Source organism: Nansenia antarctica, assembly GCF_963989245.1.
Source record: "Nansenia antarctica genome assembly, chromosome: 9".
Lineage (NCBI taxonomy): Eukaryota > Metazoa > Chordata > Actinopteri > Argentiniformes > Microstomatidae > Nansenia > Nansenia antarctica.
Genome location: NC_137679.1, coordinates 33,674,831 through 33,698,205, shown reverse-complemented (window position 1 = coordinate 33,698,205; position 23,375 = coordinate 33,674,831). Strand labels below are relative to the sequence as shown.

The window sequence follows — 23,375 nt, the reverse complement described above, 5'->3', positions numbered from 1 at the left end:
AAGAAACTGATCAACTATGTATCAACATGTTAACAATGTTTTTACAACAGTGTACTTGAGTAACTACAGTATTACTATTCAGGTATTAAAGCAGCTTACCAGAAGGGGGGTTTATGTGGGGGGTTTATTATCTCTGTATCTCATTTACTGCTTCCTTGTACAACTCCAGAACCAATAATCAACTCAAATGTCTTATCTGACTCATCATTGAGGTTTGTAATACCAGTACTCTGGAGGTGGTTTTTGACCAATATAGGAAACAAATTACATTGGTTGTAGAATAAGATTTAAAACAATTTTTAAAATCTGTAACCTCTGCAGGCACAAAAGTTTTACATGTCTGTAAACGTCAAAGACAATGGCATCCTCTTTTCTCACTTTTTTTTCTTCTTGTTTTATGAAAATGAACAGGAAGACTTAATATCAACAAAATAAAACGTGTTGGCAATATGCAGACAGATAGCTGAAACATTTAGGACATCATGTAAAAGACCTTGGGTAACATTACAGCAGTGATGATAGTCTAATTTTCATCAAATACACTTTATTCCACAACACACACAATTCACTGCATCAATTGCACACACAATTCACTGCATCAATTCATCAATCATCTTTCATGACTGAAACATTTACCTTTCCAGTCTTCAGCTATTGATCCAAAGGCAAAATGCTAAGGTGGGGGAGAGAGAGAGTACCTCCACCATCCATATATTTAAGTGAGGTTACAAAGTGACCTCTTGAGGTTGTATAAAAACCTGTGCACCCTTTCCTCCAGGCTCACCACAAAGAGAGAGGAACACAATGCTTGCATAGTCTTGGATGAAACCAGAGAACATACAGTACTCCGTGTCTGCCTCTTCTGGATGTAAGCTCTGCTATCAGACATTGTCAAACTTATGTTTTAGGTAGTCTTTCATGACCTTAGCGATAGGTAGATCTTCCAGGAACTTGAGGCTTTGTAGGCCAATGCAATTTCTGATTTTAATCCGACACATGTCTTGCAAAGTCCTGGGTTGCCCTGAAAGAGAAGATAAATGTGTTACTCACAAATCAAATAATAAATCACCTTCGTAGTAACTCCCACAAGCCTGAATTCAGCACATTAATGACTGGGTGTGGTACCGCAGGTGGAGACAAATCTTTCCCTCAACAATTATAAAACAAGCTATGAGTGGATCCTCTGAAACAAATATGTGCCTTGGTTCTCTACTGGTACGCTTCTGATGCTATCGTTTTCCACAGACACCTGTTCATCCTTAGGTTGAAAGACAATCACTTCAGAACAAGCACAACCCCAAAACCTTAATACAAATTCCAAAATCGGCACTTTCTGTTCTCAAGGCCAACAAGCACTCTGTTATCAGCTGTACTCAACAATATTTGTTAACTACAGGAAAAATCTCTTCAGTTCCAGGAAGTGGGCACTGGAGTTTTATCAGTGTAATGGGGGGGGGGGGGGGGGGGGCGCATCTCTGCTGCATCTCTCTCTCCCTCCCTCTGCAACGGGAAGCACCCACAACCAGAGCCAGCTGGGGGAACCACAACAAAGGGTTTGGCCGGGCCCAGCTGCCGGCCTGTCTACTGTCACTAGTACAGCTCTCCTCCACTCTCCACTCTCCGCTTCAGCTGACTCTGGGCTGGATAAGCACGGTTCCCCAGACAATTTACATCACCTATTCTTCATTCAAGCACAGATGAGCCTTTAGAGATGACATATATGAAAAATAAAAAATAAACTTTCAATTTCTTATGGAGGAAGGGAACGTGTTAGATGTATTCTACTTTCTATTCCCTCCTGACAAACAGCCTACAAGTCCATCAATCCATCAAGTTTAGTTTTCTGTGTCGACAGGTGGCAACCATAGATGTATAGTAACACTGGTGTGTGTGTGTGTGTGTGTGTGTGTGTGTGTGTGTGTGTGTGTGTGTGTGTGTGTGTGTGTGACTGTGTGTCTGTGTATGATGGCCTTCAAAAGAGCTGGTTGCCAATCATGCTCTCTCTAACAAGGTCTCATAGCACTGGCAGATGGGTTATTCCACTGAGGTAGTCCTGTAATCAATAACCCAGTGGATATCCGATCCGACTGATCGTTATGAGCCTCTGAATGGGGCTGACTTCACATGGATGTCTGAAACTCTTTGATATCAAAGTTCAGTGAGCACGGCAGAAGAGGAATGCAGGCATTGTGCCTCCTAAATTATTAGTGCTTCAGGTAACGTGTGCCCCCCCCCCCCCCCCCCTCCCCTTCTCCCCCCCCAATCCTCAATTGTTCCGAGACTGAACACTGGTCATTATAACCTTGTGTTGGCAAAGTTCCCTCTGTGTGTGTCTCTCTCTCTTTCTCTCTCTCTCTCTCTGTACATTTCTGGAGTTTCTCCTCCTCTCAGCTTACAATCTAGCTCTATCACTTTCTTGGGCACAACTTGGAACCCTTTTCTCATCACCCCACCCACATCACCTACAGATTTATTTTCATGTTTCAGGACAGTGACTCCCATAGCCAACTAACAACTACCACCACCATCACACACACAAACAAATGAGTCGATACAACCCAAGATGTAGATTAATTGCATACTATATTGACATAGATGTTTTCCTGGCTACATAGTATACAGGTTTTTTACTTTTGCCTGCTCGCGGCTCTGTCAGTATTGATTGATTGATTGACTGATTGACTGAACATTTTCATTGTGTGAAGCGCATTGAGTTGCATCTTGTAAGAAATGCGCTATACAAATACAATTTGATTTGATTTGATTTGATTTAGATGATGACTATCATACATATATAGAAAAGCATCATCCAGTTAGGTCCTCCCTCAGTATATCCCCACCCACACGAGCTGAACACCAGTAGAGCAGACTTACTGGTGACTTCCTGGAGGAAGTCCAAGCAGGGGCGGCTGATCCCAGACATGCTAACCGACACAGCCACGGGCGTCTGGCCTTCATAGTTCCTTGTGTTGGTGTCTGCCCCGTATGTATGCAACATCTGGGCACAGAGAACATCGTCCCTGAGGGCTGAAAGGTGTAAGGGGGTCTGCCCGTCCTCCAGGCGCCCCAGGTTGGTGTCCGCTCCTCTCTGCAGGAACATGCGACAGTAGGAGTGGTTACCTTTAATGACGGCGTAGCGCAGGAGGAAGCCATTTTGAATGTCTATGTTGGCGCTGTGGTCCAGGAGGATCCGGACGCAGCTCGAGCGCTCGCGGATGATGGCCAGCTGTAGTGGGGTGGTCCCTTTGTCGCTCAGGGGGTCCACTTCCGCCCGGAACTCCAGGAGGAGCCGAACGAACGAGTCGCGGCCGTAGTGGGCGGCCACGTGCAGGGGAGTCCAGCCGTCGTTGCTCTTGGCGTTGATGATGTCGCTGCGGAACTCGGACTCCAGCATGAGTCGGGCGATGCGAGCTCTGCCGTGCATGGCGGCGTAGTGCAGCGCCGTGAAGCCACCGATGAAGTCCTTCACTGTGGGGTCGGCTGGAGGAAAAAGAGAGAGGGGGGGAGAGGGAGAGAGAGAGAGAGAGAGAGAGAGTGTAGGGGTGTCAGAGAGAGAGAGAGAGAGAGAGAGAGAGAGAGAGAGAGAGAGAGAGAGATCAAGGAGAATGCAGAGAGAGAGAGATGATTGAGTGGCAGCCTAATAAAGATGAAAGCCTGCTGCAGTGTGAAAGGAGTAGACTATTGGGCTTGCATTAGAACAATTAACATCAGTGAGACAGAAGGGTGTGAAACAGAGGCCATAGGTTAAGTCCTGCCTTTTCAATTAGCAAAGATAGATTGTCGGTAATGCTTGTACCGTCTGAATACTGAGGAGGAAAAGGACTCATTTACCCTTATTAAAAATGGTTGAATTCCCACATATCCACAATACCTATATAAATAGGGATGTAATACACAGTGTCTCTGGTACAACACCATTCTAACAGTCAACTAAGTACATCACTTTCTCACTGATATAGCCTAAATCTACAGCAACGTCTGGACTAAGTAATGAAGAACCCCAACTGTACAACGTAGAAAATCAACAGGCACTACATTCTAAACATCTGTGTACTTTTGAACTACAGGATTATACATGCACTGCTCAACTACCCTAAGGAACGACACAAGATGTAAAAAATGTACTCTAACAAGCCATGATGTTATTTTAGCATTCTTCTATTTGCCTGGAGTTTGGACCAGAGAACAAGCTGACATTCCTAGAACACATACTGCCACCTATAGGCCAAGAATCCAAAATGGCTGAGTTGATGTATTAATGAACAAATTTGAGCTTTTTAGGTCACAGGTGCGTTACAACTGTTTTCTTTGCCACTCTGTTTCTTTATGAAGGTGAAGGGACCCCCAACTTATCCTTTTACATGGTGAAGCCTTCCCTCTAGACCCCCTTCTCTGCTACCACCCCCAATTTTAGGATTCAAGCCTACTATCAACAAAATAATATATGGGGAAGCACAGCCATCAACATGAAGAGGACACAACTGAATTCATTGGCCGTTTTAAAATTATGTCAATCTCCCTCACCTCCGTGCTCTAGAAAGACCCGAACACATCTCTCCTTCCCTTTGGCAGCAGAAAAGTGGAGCAGTGTCCAGCCGTTTGCGTCTCGGATCTTGGGAGAGTAGCCTTGCTCCAGCATCTTCCTGACCGTGTACACATCCCCTGCTGCCACTGCAGCCTGGATCTGCAGCTCCTCTTGAAGCTCGGGGTTCCTTCTACAGTGATGGTTCAGCATCCTGTTACATCTCGTAATGGGAGGTGTCATCCACGCCAAGCCTCTGTATGGAAACAGTGGTAGAACAGGATAAGAGCATGATGTCTTCAAGGCTGTGAAGAGATCGGATTAACTAAAACACTCCACAGCAGTGTTCACTAACACTGGTCCTAACGAGCTACCAGTGTGGTCCTCTGTGGCTCAGTTGGTAGAGCACAGCGCTAACAACGCTTAGGTTGTGGGTTCGATTCCCGCTGGGACCATATATACTGAAAAGTATGGATAGCCGTCACTCACACTCACTGCAATGTAAGTCGCTTTGGATAAAAGCGTTAGCTAAATGGCATATATAGCTACCAGATAAGCACTTCCACACCTGAATCAACCATTCAGGGATGGATGACTACATCTAATTGATTCAAGTTTTCGAATGCAGGAAAGGGTTGACCACTGCAGCACAATTGCCCTAGTGTTAGGGCACAATTAACAATTGTGTGTGGCAAATCAATCTTAAGACATTCCACCAATGACATTCACCTTTTCTCAAGCTCGCAGCTGTGCTCTGATTGTCATGTGTCTCTCGTTCAGGGCAGGCAGTTATGAATTCAGCTGAATTCATGGATAGGTTTGCACCAACACTGAAAAGTAAAGAGACAGTTAAACACTGAAATCTTCTCTTCTGAGAACATCATTTTGATTACGATAGCTATGCTGGATTTGGAAATATGAAAAAAAAGGGCCAATTATCTTACATTGATTGCATTGTGTTATTGTATGTCCTATACTATTTCACAAGCTCGATACCCAAACGTTGGGCCTTTTCTAGACAGTTGGGGCCGAATACGCAATGTTAATGTACAAATGCCACATTTCAGTGACACTGTTGAATAAGAGTCAACACTTTAGTTTAGTTGACAAAGCAGATAACTATAAACAGAGTTATTTGCGTCACTACATTCGGGAGCCAACTTACTGTTAGTTTTGAAAACAAACATTTAGTAGCTAGCTATAGCTAGTCTAGGTTTAGCACAGCTAACAAGCAGCACAAACCAAAACAATTACAATCAATCAGCTGGTTTGATTACTGGAAGGTCAGCTGCTGTAAGTCTGTCATTCAAACTTGCTGTTAGTTGCTATCAAAAGACACGTTATGGACAACATACACTAGCTAACACCGTTAAACACAATGTACATAACAGGCTACGAGGTCTTTAAACATCTGGCTAAGTAGCCCCTGACCGAGCTAGCTAGGACCAGGCTAGCTATCCAACTATTTGCAAGCAACGAACAATGGAGTGGTAGCTAGCTAGCTCTTTTCCCCCCAACCCCATAGTTCCACTCCCTTTCTGACTTATTTTGTGCTGCTTATAGCTACCACCATACTTTGATATAACGCGATGAGGTACGTAGGTAGATATATCAACAGTAAACATGAAAGCATACGTTAGAATGAGGCGGCGTCGCCTAGTGATGGTTAGTTAGCCAGCTAGCTAGAGATATGAGCTAGCCTCACTAGCCTCCAGCGTTAGCTTCCCTGTTCCCCAGCTGACAGGATTTCAGAGTTTTAAAACATTCGTAATTACGGATACATTAACATCTGACTAAGTCGAACAGTCAACAATAGTTCAATTGCACAACATGAGTATTGGCTAGCTATAATAATACAAAGCATTAATCTTACTTAAAATACGAAGCTAGCTGCCTGACTTGCAGGCTCTCTAGCCATAGGGTGCGTTCGTAAATTTGCTCTGACAGCGCCGGAGCGCACACTGGGTTCAACGTTATAGAGCGACCGAGTAATTTGATTGGACAAGAGGCGTTCCATGAGTGTTGATTAGATTTCCAGAGCGTATTTACGAACGCAGCCCTAGTCCACACACCCGACACGAACCCCCAATTCAACGGGCTTGTTTAGCCAATCAGGTTCCAGACGCGAGGAATTTGAGCTGTCAAAATAAACTGCTGCAAACCTTCAGCTGTCTCTGTCGTTTACAAACTCCTTAAACAATTTAAATGGCTCCAGCGTTTAACTCAACTTCTACTTCATCAATAAGTGATGAAGTATGGCTTGAATTCTTTTCGGTCTTTCCATATTGTTTTACACAAGCAGCACACTGTTTGTCTGCTCTCTAAAATGTTGTTGTACTTCCGCGTTCAGTCACGTGATACTGTGTGTACATAAAGCCCAAAATCCCAAATCAAATTTAAAATGTCAAGACAAACATTAGTCGTATTGTGTGATTACCGTGTGTAGATTACGTGAGAATATTTTCGTACGATTAATTTGTATCGCGTGTGTCAAAATGTTACGCACAAACTAGACGTTCTGTACTACAGCTCCCAGGATGCAACGGAAATCAAACAGGAAGAAAACGTTGGCAGCATGCTTGTTTTTAATTCTTGGTAGGCTAAATACAAAGCCGGCATTTACCCATGTAGCTCTACTTTTAAGTGTTTATTCTGTTAAACAGGTTCCATAATGCATACACGATTAACTCTGTCGGCGTAGAAATAAGATACAGGACAAGGGAAATATCGTAAGTTTAATTCATCTGTTGTCACCGTGACGGCTGTCCACACAATGCTTGCTTACTGTAAGTAGTTGAATCGATTTCTGACTAACTCTTTGCACATTCTCCTTTATCAGATTGCACCTACCAGTGAAATCTCTGACGATACCACGTTCTGCATCAACATGGACGCCAACTTCCATGTTCTAAATGATGTGTACATAAGTTTATTGACAGGAGCATCACCTACAAAGAGCACACATGAGTTGGCATCCACCATGTTCAGTTGTGTTTGTGAATTGATATTGGATGGTACCCAGAACGTCCAGAGCAGAGATGCACATCTGGACCAACATACAGATCCCCAAGCATCCTCAGAACATTATTGTCTGGACAGAAGTGATCTTACCTGTGTTGGGCTGACTCTGGTGGAGAAAATAAACTCGAAGTTGACATCTCAAAGCCTCTCTCTGGAAACTAGCCTTTATTTCAGTGATATCTCTCAGATATTATACCAGGAGATGGGTCTCATGTCAAAACTTGTGAGTTTACTGTCCTGTGTTTGATTGGAACACATACATTTATACTATATATAATGTAATTTAGCTGACGCTTTTATCCAAAGCATTTGCAGTGAGTGCATACATTTTTCAATATGTATGGTCCCAGTGGGAAACGAACCCACAACCTTAGTGTTGTTAGCACTATGCTACATTAATACACTAATACCACATTGTATTCTTTGTGATCTTGAGAGCTCTAACTGTTCTTTGCCTCCTCAACAGGTTAATCTATTCCACTCCAAAGACAGATTGATATCTCATCTCGCTGCGAAGAGTGTATTATCATACGTTCTCTTTGAGCTCCAGAGTACTGTGAGTATTCAGATAGTCTTCAGGTTCGTTCCATGTGTTTGTCGTCACACCTTCTGACCTGTGGACTGGAAGGTCTCACACAAGGCCCTTTGTCTCTTGAACCACTATAACCTCTGTTCTCCTTTTCACTTTATAGAATACAGTCAATCAGACCTGGGAGAGGAAGTGTTTGGAAGTGTTTCAGAACCCCAGTCCTTGCAATGAACTAGACGCATGCCTTTGGTCACTCACCGCTGGCATTAAATCAGTACTGAAAGGATGGCATGGATGTGAACCTGGTATGCGGAAGCTATTGCTGTCTGGTTTGTCTAAATCAAAATACACAATTTGATACATTTGTGTGTTTTATATTTTAACTAAACATATGTTCCTCTTCCCCTTTCAGAGACTCTGGAGAAACTTCTAGCAGCATTTGACCCAGCTTTCATCGCTCTGTACTCAAATATTCTCCCAGGAGAGAGAGTGGATTATAAATACTCTGAATTGTATGCCGATAACACTGCAGATTGGGGCACCACTCTATCTACTCTCATTGACCTATTGGAAGTGCTCACCGCTGCCAGGGTCAAAGCAGGGACCAGTATCTGTTGTTCCCAGAGTCAGAGGCTGACACACACGCATGCCTCAGCACTCCTGCGGATAGTCGCCTCTCAGGTGGATTATTTTGTGAAGAAGCGTGTGTTGCTGCTCCTGAAGAGAACCCTGCTCCACAAGGCTGGAGAGGACATGGCTTTAGGAGAAATGCCAACCGCAATGCCCGGAGACCGCCACATGCCCGGTGACATGTGCACGCTGGCTGATGATGTGTTACAGGCAGTGGACGGCGATTGGTTGCAGTGTGTTCCGGTGGAGTCAGCAGCCGTGTTCTTTGGAGGGACGAGCCCTTCGTGTGACGGAAGTGATGATGGGTCAGACTTTGTGATGTTGCGGGCGGTTAGTCTGGTTCTCCTCAAGTCACTGGAGTACAAGATCCAGTCTGCTGGTGGGAAAGGTAATTTATTCATAAAAAAGGTCAAACCCTAAGCTCTGCAATATGTTTTTCTTAACCAAACATTCTGGATTACCGTAATATAACCTTATTGCTATTTTTCAATGTAGAGATAATAATAATCATTCATATTGTACTTGGTTATTTGCACAATTTCCACAGTAGGGGGCAATATTTCCTTTACAATGCATACCTACTATTTCTCTGAGTGCTCTTTTCTCTCTGTCCCCTCAACAAGGTGCAGAACATGCCATAGACGTGCATGGCTACCTGGCTGCCTTGCTGCTGTTCCTTGGCCAGTGTGGGGTGCAGGTGAAGCAGGGGTCCCACTCCTGCTCCTGCTCCTGGGTCTCTCTGGTGTTTGGGGAGCAGGATGATGACATGGTAGAGGGAGCCAAGGCTTTACTCTTACTGTACCTTCATCACAGGTATACATACCTAGGGGTTAGTGGTCTAGGGGGATCATGAGTTGGACTGATGATCTGAAGGTCATGAGTTCGAATCCTGCCTGGTACACCACCACTTGTGCCTTTTGAGTAAGGCACTTTGCCCTAAATTACTCCAGGGAGAATATCCCTGTAATCTCTAATTGTAAATAGTTTTGGATTAAAATACAGTTTATAATGGATGGATGGAGAAGGAAACATTTACTATCCTTAATGCAAGAAAAAGAATAATTAATAGTTTTTGAATAATGTATGACAATAAAATCTGAAATAGACTGGCAACCGTATTCTCTGTCTGTGTGCCCCAGCAGGGTGTCAGTGCCAGACGCTGCTACTGATGCTGCTGCCTGTGCCGTGGGCGCCAACCCTCACTGCCACTTCCTCTTCCTCCTCCGGAGTGTGTCCTTCGATCACAGCATCCTCCTCGACTTCCTCATCTCCACGGAAACCTGCTTCCTGGAGTACCTCGTGCGCTACCTGAAACACCTCCGGGGTGACTGGGAAGGTTTTTGCACGGCTTGTCAGAAGATGGAGGCACCAGACCTAAAACAGAGGCTGGCTAGCTGGAGAGATGAGGTTCAAAGGTCAACAACGCCTGTACCTTTTGACAGTGTGTCTGGAGCGAGCCAAGATGGAGGTTCAGGGGCCACCACCGATCCAGACCGAGTGCGGTCCAGCCTGCCCCCCCAGCCCAGCCTGTGTGTACCGTCAGTGAGCGGGATCACTCTGGCCTCTCCTCTCCGCCTAGTGGACTACGATAGCTCAGGTGAGTCTGAGACGGAGGAGATGGAAGTCCCAAACCGTTCACTGTACACAGGTGGGGAAAACACAGGGTCAGAGGAAGGAGAACTGAAGCCGTGTGGGCTCAATTCGACACAGCGGACAACGAGCGGACAGTCAGGCTCTATCAAGGAGACACAGAACGGACAGAAGCCACTTGGTTCACTACGGGCTCAGACTGGGTACCACCCTAGACATCAGACAGGGAGCGGACCACGCCCTGGACAGGATGGAGAGAGTGGGCTTAGCCGACCAGGCCCTATACAAGTGACCCAGTCAGGACAGGGACTTTGTATGACAGGCCCTACTCAGGATACTTCTCAAAGTGACGGTCTCTCTCCTCATGGTGTCACTTACAGGAAAACAGTCACATGCCTATCAGAGCTGGGAGCAGTGGTTGCTAGGTTACACAGCAGGAAGCTCTTCCCATACAATCCCACCTCGCTTCTAAAACTACTGACACAGATTGAGACAATGAGCAGATCTGTGTTGACCTCCGTCCCAGCTCAATAAACATGAATTAATTGTTATTTTTGCCTCCTTGTTTTTTTTATGTCTCAAATTACATTTTGAAATACCTATATTTAGATCATAATATAATAGCTATTTCTATTATAGAAATCGAACAGAAATGTTCTCTGTTGTCCAGTTTGTAAATGTAATTGGAATTCTCTATTGGGGGATCAGGTGAATAAGTCTTTTTTTATGAAAAGATACGTTTACTAATGATTCTCTCAATTTGAATCTTCGTGCTTATCCTAAGTATACTCAGAGCAGTAAATGCTTTGTTTCCCCAACTGAGGTTAACACACACCTCCTAAACCAATACGCATACACTCTGGTGTTTGTTTTTTGTCCCATCCCCTCAAAGCCACTTTAAACATCACTTGGCTAAGTCAACAACAAGGCTGTCTATTTTCCATCTCTTGTCTGTTTATCCTCTCCTCATCTTTCATTCATCCACCTCACCCCTCCTGTAATACAGTGCCCTGCATAAGTAATGGGACAGGCTTTTTATTCATTTTACTGGATATGAATTCAAAGCATTACTATTATATGAGGTTAAATATATAGATTCTCAGCTTTTATTTGATGCCATTTGTGTAAATATCTTAAAAAATAGAAACATAGCTAAAGCCTTAGGCTTGCCCTAGGCAAAAAAGCTCAGCAATGGTGAGCTCAACCCTGGCAAACATGCTGGTAGACCAAGGAAGACCCACAGTCCCACTCACACTTTCCAGGAGGTAGGTGTGAACGTGTCAGAGACTACCGTCCACAAAATACCTCACCTGCTGAACTACAGAGAATTCACTGCAAGGTGCAAACCACTAGTTATCCTAAAAAGGGATGGTCAGGTTACAGTTTCCGGCTGGGGCGGCTGTGGCGTAGGAGGTAGAGTCGCCGTCTAATGATCACAAGGTTGGCAGATCAGCAGTTCGAGCCTCAACTGGCCACATGTCGAACTGTCCATGGACAAGACACTGAACCCCAAAATTGCTCCCAGTGAGCGGGCCAGCGCCTTGCATGTTGGTGTGTGAATGGGTTAATGAGAGGCCGTTGTAAAGTGCTTTGGAGCAGCAAAAAAGGCGCTATATAAATTCAACTTTATATAAATGCTGTCCATTTACCATTTCCTAAAGTACCCAAAAAAGCCTGCAGAGGTCTGGAAAAAGAAGAGAGAATAGCCCCAGAGAAGATACCCAGTGCCTGATTGGGTCAAAGAGAGACTTAAGGCAGTCATTGCTTGCAAAGGATTGTTGATCAAATATTAAACATGAGAGCTTAGTTTGGACATGATATGAATCTGTATCTGTCCTATTACTTTTGGTGGCCTGAAATCTATGTGTAAAAAGTGTTGTATCATTTATGAATGGTGAAACCAACATGCATAAAGATACCCTTAAATAAAAGCAGACAATCTATACTTTATATTAATTGTTTGATTTCAAAACCTTTGGAGTAGTTGTGGCCTCGGGTGGTCCAGTGGTCTAGCATGTCGGCATGGGCTCGAATCCGGCCCATGCCCTGCTGACATGCCCTCTCTCCTTACTTTCCTGTCTGTCTTCACTAGATCTGTCCAATATTTTTTTATATATGGATGGGACTGCCCCACTTAAAAAAAAAAAAAAAAGTTCAACTATAGAGCCAAAAGAAGACAAAATGCTTCACTGTCCCATTACTTATGCAGGGCACTGTATTCACCCTCTTATCTCCTGTGTTTTACTAGAGGGACTAATGTGTGGAATAGTATCCTGTAATCGCCTGTCTGCTTTATCTGGAGCACAATGCAAACCAGGATCCCCTGAGGGCGCCTCTGGCTACAGGTGAGTGTGTGTGGTGTGTGTGTGTGTGTGTGTGTGTGTGTGTGTGTGTGTGTGTGTGTGTGTGTGTGTGTGTGTATGTGTGTGTGTGTGTGTGTGTGTGTGTGTGTGTGTGTATGTGTGTGTGTGTGTGTGTGTGTGTGTGTATGTGTATATTGTTGGGAGGCGGTCTGTTAGCCTCTATCTTTGCCTACTACTGAAGAAACACACCAATTGTGCCTAAGCTGGGTGTGACCCTAAAGAATGTCAAACAAAGAGAGAGAGAGAGAGAGAAAGAGAGAGAGAGAGAGTACCTGCCTGCATGCCTACCCGCTGTGTGGAGGGACAGAGCCGTCCTGTCATGCTTTTGTAGTTTCCCACCGTAAACACAGAAGTAGCGGCAACCTGGTTAAGACAGGACTGACCCAACCTGGTCTCTCAACTAGAGGAGTAACGGAGGACAGGTGAGTCTGTTAGAATCTAGGTACCTATGACCTTGGAGCTTGTATGGTAATCTACCTGTTTTTGTTGCTGGGGGGTTTTCCAAGCTGGGATGTGACTGGCCATCGCTCAACCTGGTTTTTTATACCTGTCTGAGCCAGAGGCTGTTTGAAACGGATGGTGGGAGCTATACAGTATGAGTGAAAAAGGTTGAAGTGAAGTTGGCTTTTTCAGGTGAGTGTCTGCTTTTTTGTTGTGATCCAGGAGTTAAGCCCTGTGATACATGGCTGAGTTGGGCTGAATAGAGCCTCTGTTCTGTTTTATAGGTCAATGAAGGTACAGATCCTCTACATTCGTGCTGTGCAGAGAGCTTTTCTGCTCTCTGAAAACATGTGAAGTCTCTGGGGTGATAAAGATGTTATTTCGCACTGATTTTATTGTTCTGGTACTGGTTACAACTAAGAGTTTGAAGGATATTTGGCCACAATGCTGGATCGCCCATATGAAGTCATCAGCACTTAAAAAGGATAATTGCTATTGTTATGACTGGAGCCAACTAATCACTCTTTTAGAATACCACCCTATAAAAATCACACCAAATAAGATCCTCACCAGATGATGAAATTCTCACCCAGCTTTGATTCTCATGTCTTATGTTTTATGCTTTGAGATGTTGGTATTTGCATGCTGTGATGTTATTATTATTACTAAGCCTTTATTTAGGCAGCGTGTCCCACTGGGACCCTGTACTCTTTTTCAAGGGAGCCCTGCCTACAAAATGTACTTTTGATGAACAATCAAAAACACATTTAAAATCACAGACAATCACAACAACAATTTACACAATATAATTTATTAAAACCAATACATTCCTCAGACGACAGATGATTCATGGTCTTAAATTGACTGTACTCTTGGAATTGAAAAGTTACGTAAAATCTTATCTACAGAAGTCTACAGAAGCTATGATCAAATAGAATCATTATTGTGCTTCAGTTCATTCTTTATTACATGAACTACGACCTAAAAGCAGTCAAAGCTGTTGCGTTCCGATCCTTGAATCAACATATTACAAATGTTTCTCATACTTGAGAAAGTTGATAAACTTAACTATAAAGATAACCAATACGATAAACCTTATACTCTGGTCAGTGGGAGAGAGGCACTGCAAAGACAGGCAGATAAAGAAATAATGAAAATAAATGAAATAAAGAAAGAGAGGGACATACCACACAATGTGCACGCAGAGCCTGCTTTGTCATGCGTCATTGAGTGAATCACCAGTGGAACTTCTATACTTGAATGTTAAGCTGCCAAAAGGCCTTCCCTATGTAGCTTCCATATTTGGACACATATTTTAGACTATATACCCCATTTTTCATATTAGTTTCTATATATACATCCATATACACCATGCTGTACATATCATATTGTTATCATAGCTTATTGAACATAGATTAGTGTTATCCATCTCTTACCTACTACACCTACCAAACTGTATTTATCATTTCATAACTGTACATATCCTTTTTTCACACTATCATGTCCTTGCACTATATGTCTACAACGATATCATGTTTTGCACTATATCACTATTTGCACTTCTGGTTAGACGCTAAACTGCATTCCGTTGTCTGGTACTTGTACTCTGCATTGACAATAAAGTTGAATCTAATCTGATCTATCTAACCTGCCCATCATAAGCAGGACTGCAGACAAGCTGATATGAACCAGTCTAACGTGACTTATGTCGTCCGGGTGGCTGTCTGTTTCTCCTTCAGCCAAAAAGTTTGGCGTCACATTGACTAAGGAGTTGGCTAAAGCAGAGACAGAACCAACATGTTTAAGTTCTTCAACATGTTGTCATGACGGTGTCTTTGAATCATAGAGCCCTTTACAGTTCCATCCCAGTATAGGAGGGCAAATTCCCTGAAGTCAAATTGACCATCCCCCCGAAGGGGAATGTCTTGAGGTGTAAAATCTGTGATGTTATGAGTTGAGTTCAATAAGATGAATGATGGTTGGTTGGTCCTTATCAATGGCACCTGGTTTTCAATGCTGGGGTATTCAGGATGATATAAAGGTGGAAGTGAGAGGATAGTTCTAGAGTTCTTTTGTCCTCTTTTGGGGTTCTGTGAGTGAGGTCATCTTTGTTCCTGGGTGCTGTTGTTGTTGTCTTCATGTTGTAACTATGTAAGTATCAGTGTTGTAATGATCATTGGTCATTTCTCTCTCTTTCTCTATCCTCTGTACTAGAATGTAACTTTTCTCCATTAAGTATTTGCCTTGTACTAGATATGTACAAGTATACATTATATTAAAGCTTCATTGATTCATTCTATTTGACCTACCTTGTCCTAATAAGCACCCACTCAACAGTTCTATGCTCCTAGTGATAATTCAATTGGAGTCAGATTATCAACATTACATGTGTTTTGCTATGAAGTAAACACCAGAGAAGTGGAAGACGGTGTTTCAAGGTTAGAATGTGTTTGGTGTTTTGGTTCCATTGTTTCTGTTAGATATTCTGTTCAGGCCCAATGTGTTGTTCTGTCAAGGGGTGAAATATGCTGAGTCGGGCTCGGCCACTGAGCAGGGGGCCTGGATATGCTGACAACCCACGCACACAAACACATGCACACAAACACACACAAACATACACACACAAACAAACACAAGCGAGCACACACACACACACACACACACACACACACACACACACACACACACACACACACACACACACAACCTCTGAACCATTCTAATGTCTCTCATTTTCACTAAATTATTGAAATGCTTCAACATGATTGCATTTCATTTCCATTCAGGCTGCTTGAAATCACCCATGAACACTATTCAAGCTGCTTGACAACCAGTCAGCTGCTCGGCATCGAATTGTGGTTTGTCTTGTATAATGAGACAGTGTTGTGTGCAGTGTACACAGTCCTGACTGGTTCTGAAGTCATACTGGTCTTTGAGGATTCAAACGAAGTGGAACATCACTTTCAATGGGCTGCTACGCTGGGAAGATCCATTAAGACAAAATGGATCTTCGCTCAGTCATTATACCTTGTTGTCAGAGAGGAAAAGGGAGTCGTTTTTTTTTTTTTTTAATCCCAGCTAAAAAGACCTCAGAATCGTCTATTGATGACATGAAGTAAGGCAGATGTATTTATATAGCACATATTCATACAAATGAATCCAAACTCATAGTGCTTTACATAAAAACATAATTAAATAGTTTTTAAATTGCTTTACACAATAACAATTAAAAAGTTTAATCATGTCATCAGGTCATCATATAAAATTCAATAAATTAAAAGCTGAAATGAAAATAAATGAAGTACAATAACAATTTAAAAGGTTCAGGTTTAAAATCAATAAATACAAACAAATCAATCAATTAAAAACCTAGAAAAGTAAATTAAAAGCTGACATAAAAGTCTTCAGCTTATTTTTAAAAATGTATACAGATGGGGCTGACCTAATGTCTTGTGATAGCTTGTTCCAGTGTTTTGCTGCATAGTGAGCGAATGCTGCCTCTCCACTTTGGGTGCTCACTCTTGGAACAGTTAAAAGGCCAGTCCCAGATGATCTTAGGGATCTAGCAGGTTCATAAGGCACTAACATGTTTGAGATTGAGTATTTTGAGTATTTTGGCCCTACACCAATCAGAGGTTTGTCGACCAGGAGCATGATTTCTTTCTTTACTTTCTTCCTCTTTCATGACGACTGCCAATGGCCCCTGGCCTGAGCTAGATTACTCTTCCTGCTACGACTGGTGAATTGATGATTCACTTGCTTAGTCAAATGTAGTGATTGTAATTCGCTTTGGAATAAGGCGTCTGCTAAATGCCAAAAATGTAAATGTAAATGTAAATGATTTTAAAATATATTCTGTGGATACAGGGAGCCAGTGTAATGTTCTAAGCATGGGAGACTGATCAAACTTCCTTATTTTAGTCAGGACTCTTGCAGCAGCATTTTGAATGAGTTGTGATTGTCTAAGCCTGTTTGTCCTGAAAAAGGCCATTGCAGTAGTCTAACCTGCTAGATATAAAAGCGTGGATACCGTTTTTAAAAATCCAGCTTGGACATATAATCCCTCATTCTTAAAATTCTAATTTTAAAGATTTGTTGTTGTTGACTTCATCTAAAATAACACAGATATTTCTAACCTGATCTTTACATTGTATGGAAAGTGATTCTAGGTGTGCAACAAAAACTAGCCTCTTCTTTTTGGCTCCAAAGATAATAGTTGTCTCAGTTTTGTTTTTGTTTAATTGTAAGAACTCCACATGTCATGCTTGTGTGGTCAGATGTATAGTTACCAACTGAGACAAAGTGGTCCCTGTCCTGGAGATAGGACCTGAACCATTGTAAGACTGTGTCAGATAAACCAAGAAATTAGCAAGGTGCCAAATTAGAAACTTAACTGAGAATCTGAGAATGTGAGTCTTACAGCTTACCCTTTTTTTAGACATAGCTGAGTCAATCGATTTCATTTTGTGATGAAGTCATTTATTCGTTTTGCATAGTTATCGGTGAAGTAGGTTTCAAAGTCCGCATCCCCTTTTTACGCGTTAGCCGCTTGAAACTCAAACTGGGATGTGGCCAGATTTCTGTACAGCCTCCTCAGCCCAGTGGGCCTCCAGCGCAGCGACCGCTTCGTCCACCTTGGAGCGCAGGAACTGTGGAGACTCCAGCATGTGGAGCAGGTCAGAGTTGTCCATCTCCAGCAGCATGCCGGTGACCTTGGGAGCGATGCTGGGGTGCATGCTGTGGATAGATGAGAAGAGACGCTCACCTGGAGGGAGGGGGAGAATAAATATCAGTAACAGTAATTATACTAACCTAATAGGGGATTCATTGAAACAAACAAATAGACTCGCCTATCATTTGCTTGTAGTGTACACCAGCTGTGTACTTGTTACGGGGCACAGTGTGCATCCGTGCTGTAGCTGCGTCTGCACTGTCAGGGTGCTTTCTCAAGGCCTGGGTAGCTGAGAGGGAAGATAATCATAATCAAAGGGATATTTATGGCAAATGTTTGGATAGTGCTCTTTTGGGGCAGGGTTACTTCACTAAATATACTGACCCGCGCGCTGAGAGGTCATCATAGGGGGAACCAGGGAGGGCGTGGCCTTCGTAGCGTTGAAGGTCTTAGGCCTGGTAGCCGACGGACACATGGCGTTGGTGGGCGTGTTCTGGAAGTGCTGAGGTGTGTCTAGGAGATGAGTGGGTCTCAGCTGAGCCAGCTGGTTGGTGAAGTCCGGTGCAGCACAGTTCTGGGCCTGTGGGATGGCCGCCATGAAGAATCCAGGCGGGGGAGCGACCTGGTAGGGGTTGATGCCTGGGTTGGGAACGGCGCAGCCACTGGCCGTACTCTGCACGTGCTGGTTGATTGCGAGAGCCTGGCGCTCCTCCTTGCCCTGGGCCAGGGCCACGTACAGGGGCTTGGTGGCCACGATGCGGCCGTTCATCTCGGTCACGGCCTTGGTGGCGTTCTCGGGGGAGGAGAAGCACACGAAGCCGAATCCCTTGCTGCGTCCGCCCTCCGTCATCACCTTTGCGCTGGTGATTGTTCCAAAGTGGGAGAACTCTTTGTGCAGCTGCTTGTCGTCCAAACAATCGTGCAAGTTCTTGACATAAAGATTGACACCCTGGTAGAGAGAAACTGTGTTTTACTAAGATGTTTTTCATGCCTCAAATACATCAACAATGCTTACCAAGATTATGAGCTTTCTTATACAGTATATGTTTGTTCATATACACACACACCTGGTATCTGGTCCTGTGACCCTGATTTATCTGCTCAAACTGGCGCTTCAGCACAGTCTGGCGCTCTCCTCTCTTCTGGGCACGGCCCACGTAGACCCGCCTCCCATTTATCTCCTGGCCGTTCATCTCATCAACGGCCCTCTTGGCATCCTCATGCCTTTCGAAGTCGACAAATCCAAAACCCATGGATTTACCAGCGTCATCGGTCATGACACGGACACTCAGGACTGGTCCAAATCTTTCAAACCTCTCCTGAAGGCGTCGGTCATCCATATCCTCTGCGAAATTCTTGACGTACACGTTGGTGAACTCTCCGGCCCTGGATCCGAGTTCAGCCTCTTGTTCTTTGCGCGATTGGAAGTGTCCGACGAACACTTTTCTGCCGTTCAATAACGTGCCGTTGAGTCTCTTAATCGCTCTCTCAGCAGCCTCCTGGGTGTTATACTGCACAAAGCCATATCCTTTAGTATTAGCATTCTCGTCAGACGCTACCTTGCAGGAAAGGATGCTCCCAAACTCCGAGAACGTGTCGTAGAGGTGCTTGCTGTCGAACGTCTCCACTAAATCCTTGACAAAGATGTTGCCGACCCCACTGTTCCTCCGAGAAGGGTCACGCTGAGACCACATGATGCGCATAGGTCTTCCATTGACGACATCAAAGTTCATGGTGTCCAGGGCACGCTCTGCGTCAGCTTGCTGTTGAAAGTTGACATAGGCATACCCAAGAGATTGTTGTGTTAGCATGTCCCTGCACACCCTTGTAGAGACGATCGGGCCAGAAAGGCTGAATTTCTCATGCAGCATTTCCTCAGTGGTATCCCTGTGGAGATCTCCTACATACAGGGAGGCCATCCATTGAATAGCCGCACTAGGATTCATGTCTTAAATTGTTTGTTGTTGAAAAGAATGAATAACGTTTATCTATCTAGCTCTTCACAGATGAATTGCAGGTAAATGAACGGCATGTGTACTCTAGCTGGATTCTAGAACTCCAGCTGCATGTTCTAGAATTCTAACTTCAGACACTGTGACCTCACAGTCCATAGCCAGGGTCCATTTAGTCAGCAAACCTATGTAGGGCTTCATGAGGAATTTCTTCTCCAGCAGATGTATTTAACATGAATAAGGACATTGGAGAGAGAGGGGGGGGGGGGGAACAAAATAACTAAGCTAAATTGTAGAGTTGACCTATTCAATTGTAGAGTTGATCTATATTAATCACAAATCAGTCTAGTTGAAATCAATCAGACTAGTTGAAATATGACTCAAAACTACCAAGTAGCAACTAATAGACATTTATTAATATAATTAATTAAACTAATTTGTTTGTTCATTTTCTACAACAACTGTTCAACGTAGAAACATACAGCACATTGTCACATGTTTAAATAACTTTTTCTTATACATTACTGTGTATAGACATAAAGCTTCAGATTTCATATATTGCTTCTAGCTGTTTCCCTTTTTCTTTTCAGTAAAACTCTTTTATGGTTTATGGATACCCAAGTGTATCAAAGTTAGCATTTTGGTGGCAAAAATAACAGAACTGTCCCATCTCAATGCTTTGTAATATAACTACAGTAAACGGATAATAATAATAGTGTAGCGAACGGGAATCTATTCCCGTTCGCTACACTGGTGTCAGAAAGTTGGGATGGAAGGAAGGCCATCGGAGAGGCGTGTCCACGTGAGGGACTTGACATAGTGAAGCGTGAGGGCACGCTCTCCCGAACGGTGAGGATAGTGTAACGATCCTGTATGAGGCCCGTTAACAGCTCCACCAAGCGAGTTAACTCTCTTGGTCTAATGGTTAGCGCGGCCGTCGGTTATGTGGGAGGTCAGGGTTTGACTCCCGCATGGGGCGAGTTACACTAGAAGATTCCCGTTCGCTACAATAGTAATATTAACTTTTTATTTGTATAGCGCTTTTCCTGCAAACGTTGCAGCTCAAAGTGCTCCAATCATTATATAATCATAATTTAATTATTTAGTAATTTAAAGGCAATATTTTTAAAAAGATGGGTTTTTAGTCTTGACTTGAACATATTTCAAATGAGAATGCAGTCTCACCAAATCTCTTCTTTTGTGGTACACAGAGAAAACCAGCGTCAGAAGACCTGAGAGCTCTATTGGGCTGATATGCTAGCAAAAGGTCTTTCAGATATTCTGGTGCTATGCCAGTGAGAGCTTTATAAACAAGCAGAAGGATCTTGAAATCTATTCTGAACTTAACAGGAAGCCAGTGTAGAGTCTCTAAAATAAGAGCTATGAGCTCGTCTGCTTGGTGCTTGGTAAATAAGGCTGTGTCAGCGCTGCTCCACAAGTGATGTGTTTTGTAGTCTCCATGATGTTGACTCAAGGTTTCATAGTGACGAAGGCTGTTAGTCTATGGTGTCTGTCGCTGGTCTGCATGATGAAGGTGAATGTTGGTCCCAATAGTGTTGGAGACTTTAGTTGGTGAGTTGAAGAGCTGTTTGTAAGGGAGAACCGATCAGACATCATTGGGGGGGGGGGGGATCCAGTCTGCCAAGTTAGTTACAGTCCTCTGTGGCTCAGTTGGTAGAGCATTGAGCTAACAACATTTAGGTTGTGGGTTTGACTCCCGCTGGGATTATATATACTGAAAACTGTACAGTATGCACTCGCTGCAATGTAAGTTGGATAAACGCGTTGGCATGGCAATATGCCTAAATGGCATATAATAATAATAATAATAATAATAATAATAATAATAATAATAATAATAATAATGATAATCATCATTACTGGCTCACAATGGTAGAGTTACTGTAGATGCTGAACCTGCATTCAGTGATCCTTTACCATAACAACAGGACTCTGAATATGGGTTTTCATGGGAGTCTTGGGACTTGGGAGTCACATGGGAGTGATGGCTGACAGTTAGTACTATTCTTGTTATTAAAGGAGATACTTTGAAAAAGTGGGAGACCTACGATTGGTGTGTGTGTGTGTGTGTGTGTGTGTGTTTTTTTTTGTTTGTTTGTGTGTGTGTGTCAGCAGGTTTAGCTCTAGGCCATAGAGGGCCCTCATAGATGTTGTTGACTGTTTCAGCAGTAGTGATTAACCTCTAAAACACACAAACCAGTTTATGGGTCCCACTTTGCTGAAGCAAATAGTGCAGAGCAAAGCAAAACATGCCTAACAACTCAGAATACTCATGAACAAATGTTAAACAATGTTTATGAGAAAATGCTGACCATTCAACCACAGTTTTAGTCAACAGTCTCTAGACACAGTATTCAAAATGGTTTGCACGTGCAAATTGGACAACTATAAGTCCCAACTGCCATCAGATATTAAAAGACTGCCTACATTAGAATTTTGACCCCAAGTGGTTGTGTTTTACATCAGACGTCTTGTCTGTTTAGACAGATTACACCTTTATTGGACGGTTACTGTTCCGGGATATGTTGCTAGGTTGCATCATAGCCTATTATTGACTGCCAGCAATGTTTTCTCGTGTGTGTGTGTGGGTGTGTGTGTGTGTGTGTATATGTCTGTATGTATGTATGTGTGTGTGCACGTGAGTGCGTGCGTGTGTGTGTGTGTTGAACTATGTGTGTAGAGAATGGGGCGAGGACCACTATGTCAATATTTGTTCGGAAAATAAAGGAATATGTGCAGTCATTCCATGACAAATCACCCAAACATTAGATTGTTTTGAAATGGTTTCTGTAGTTAGAAACAGATAGAAGTATTCCTGCACCATTTTTTTATTTTTTATATGGTTTCATCCCTGAGAAATTATAATTGATTGTACCCAAATTGAACATTTACATTGTGTGTGAGTGATGTAGTGAACTCTCCAAACCCATCCTTTAGCACATTTTATCAGCCAGGAGGGAATATCATTTCTCCATGTCTGAAAATGTGTATGAAGCTGTTTTCTGATGTATTTGTGATTAATCTAGGAATCTAGGTGTGGCCCTGTCCAAATGTATAAGTCATGAAAGTTGTGTGTACATGATATGGTGCGATAGTACTAGATTATGTCCACTCATTAGGCACCATACTGGCTGATATTTTGAAGGAGCGGTTTGGAGGAGAGGTCACCATTGTTTTTGATTCTTTGTGTCTAAATCACTATCAGGCATGACTTTCACATTTGGGGTATGAATTCGATTGAATATAATATGAATCAACAAAATAATGATACAGAAAAATCTGAGATGATGGGTGTCACAGCGTGGAGATTTGACATGGACTGACCCACCACTTGTCAAGTGGTTATGACTAAACACACGTTTGTTCTGTCAACATCACCGAGGGTACTAGGGTCAATTCCATTCGTGTCAACGTTTGACCAATACTAACAGGGATTTTCCACTTCTTTAGCATTTGCTCCTGGTTGGGCCCTGACCATGGCATATTTCCATAATGAATGAGGGCCTACTCATTATCTAAGGAAGCAGTATACAATCTAAAAATCTAAAAACTGTCTGGGCTACTCAACTACAGCCAAGGTTAGGTCCAAACCAGGAAAACATGTTTACAACGGTGGAGCATCCCTGTAAACTTA

The 23,375-nt window shown here is 43.2% G+C and overlaps 3 protein-coding genes across 3 annotated transcripts; 1 reads left to right on the top strand and 2 right to left on the bottom strand.

Moving 5' to 3' along the window:
- Positions 1-328: 328 nt before the first annotated feature.
- Positions 329-4,765, bottom strand: asb7 (ankyrin repeat and SOCS box containing 7; the record flags this gene model as incomplete). The annotated part of the gene is made up of 3 exons (XM_080539004.1): positions 329-1,021; positions 2,875-3,480; positions 4,525-4,765. The coding sequence occupies 3 exons, from the start codon at positions 4,763-4,765 to the stop codon at positions 882-884; spliced, it is 987 nt and encodes a 328-aa protein (XP_080395130.1). The 3' UTR covers positions 329-881.
- Positions 4,766-7,745: 2,980 nt separating this feature from the next.
- Positions 7,746-12,571, top strand: lins1 (lines homolog 1; the record flags this gene model as incomplete). The annotated part of the gene is made up of 7 exons (XM_080539713.1): positions 7,746-7,766; positions 8,010-8,099; positions 8,236-8,377; positions 8,485-9,090; positions 9,326-9,515; positions 9,845-10,495; positions 12,541-12,571. 7 exons carry the CDS (start codon positions 7,746-7,748, stop codon positions 12,569-12,571), a joined length of 1,731 nt encoding a protein of 576 aa, XP_080395839.1.
- Positions 12,572-15,607: 3,036 nt separating this feature from the next.
- LOC308165563 (polyadenylate-binding protein 1A-like) lies at positions 15,608-19,687 on the bottom strand (the record flags this gene model as incomplete). The annotated part of the gene is made up of 3 exons (XM_080539712.1): positions 15,608-15,664; positions 18,310-18,717; positions 18,836-19,687. The coding sequence occupies 3 exons, from the start codon at positions 19,685-19,687 to the stop codon at positions 15,608-15,610; spliced, it is 1,317 nt and encodes a 438-aa protein (XP_080395838.1).
- Positions 19,688-23,375: the final 3,688 nt, after the last annotated feature.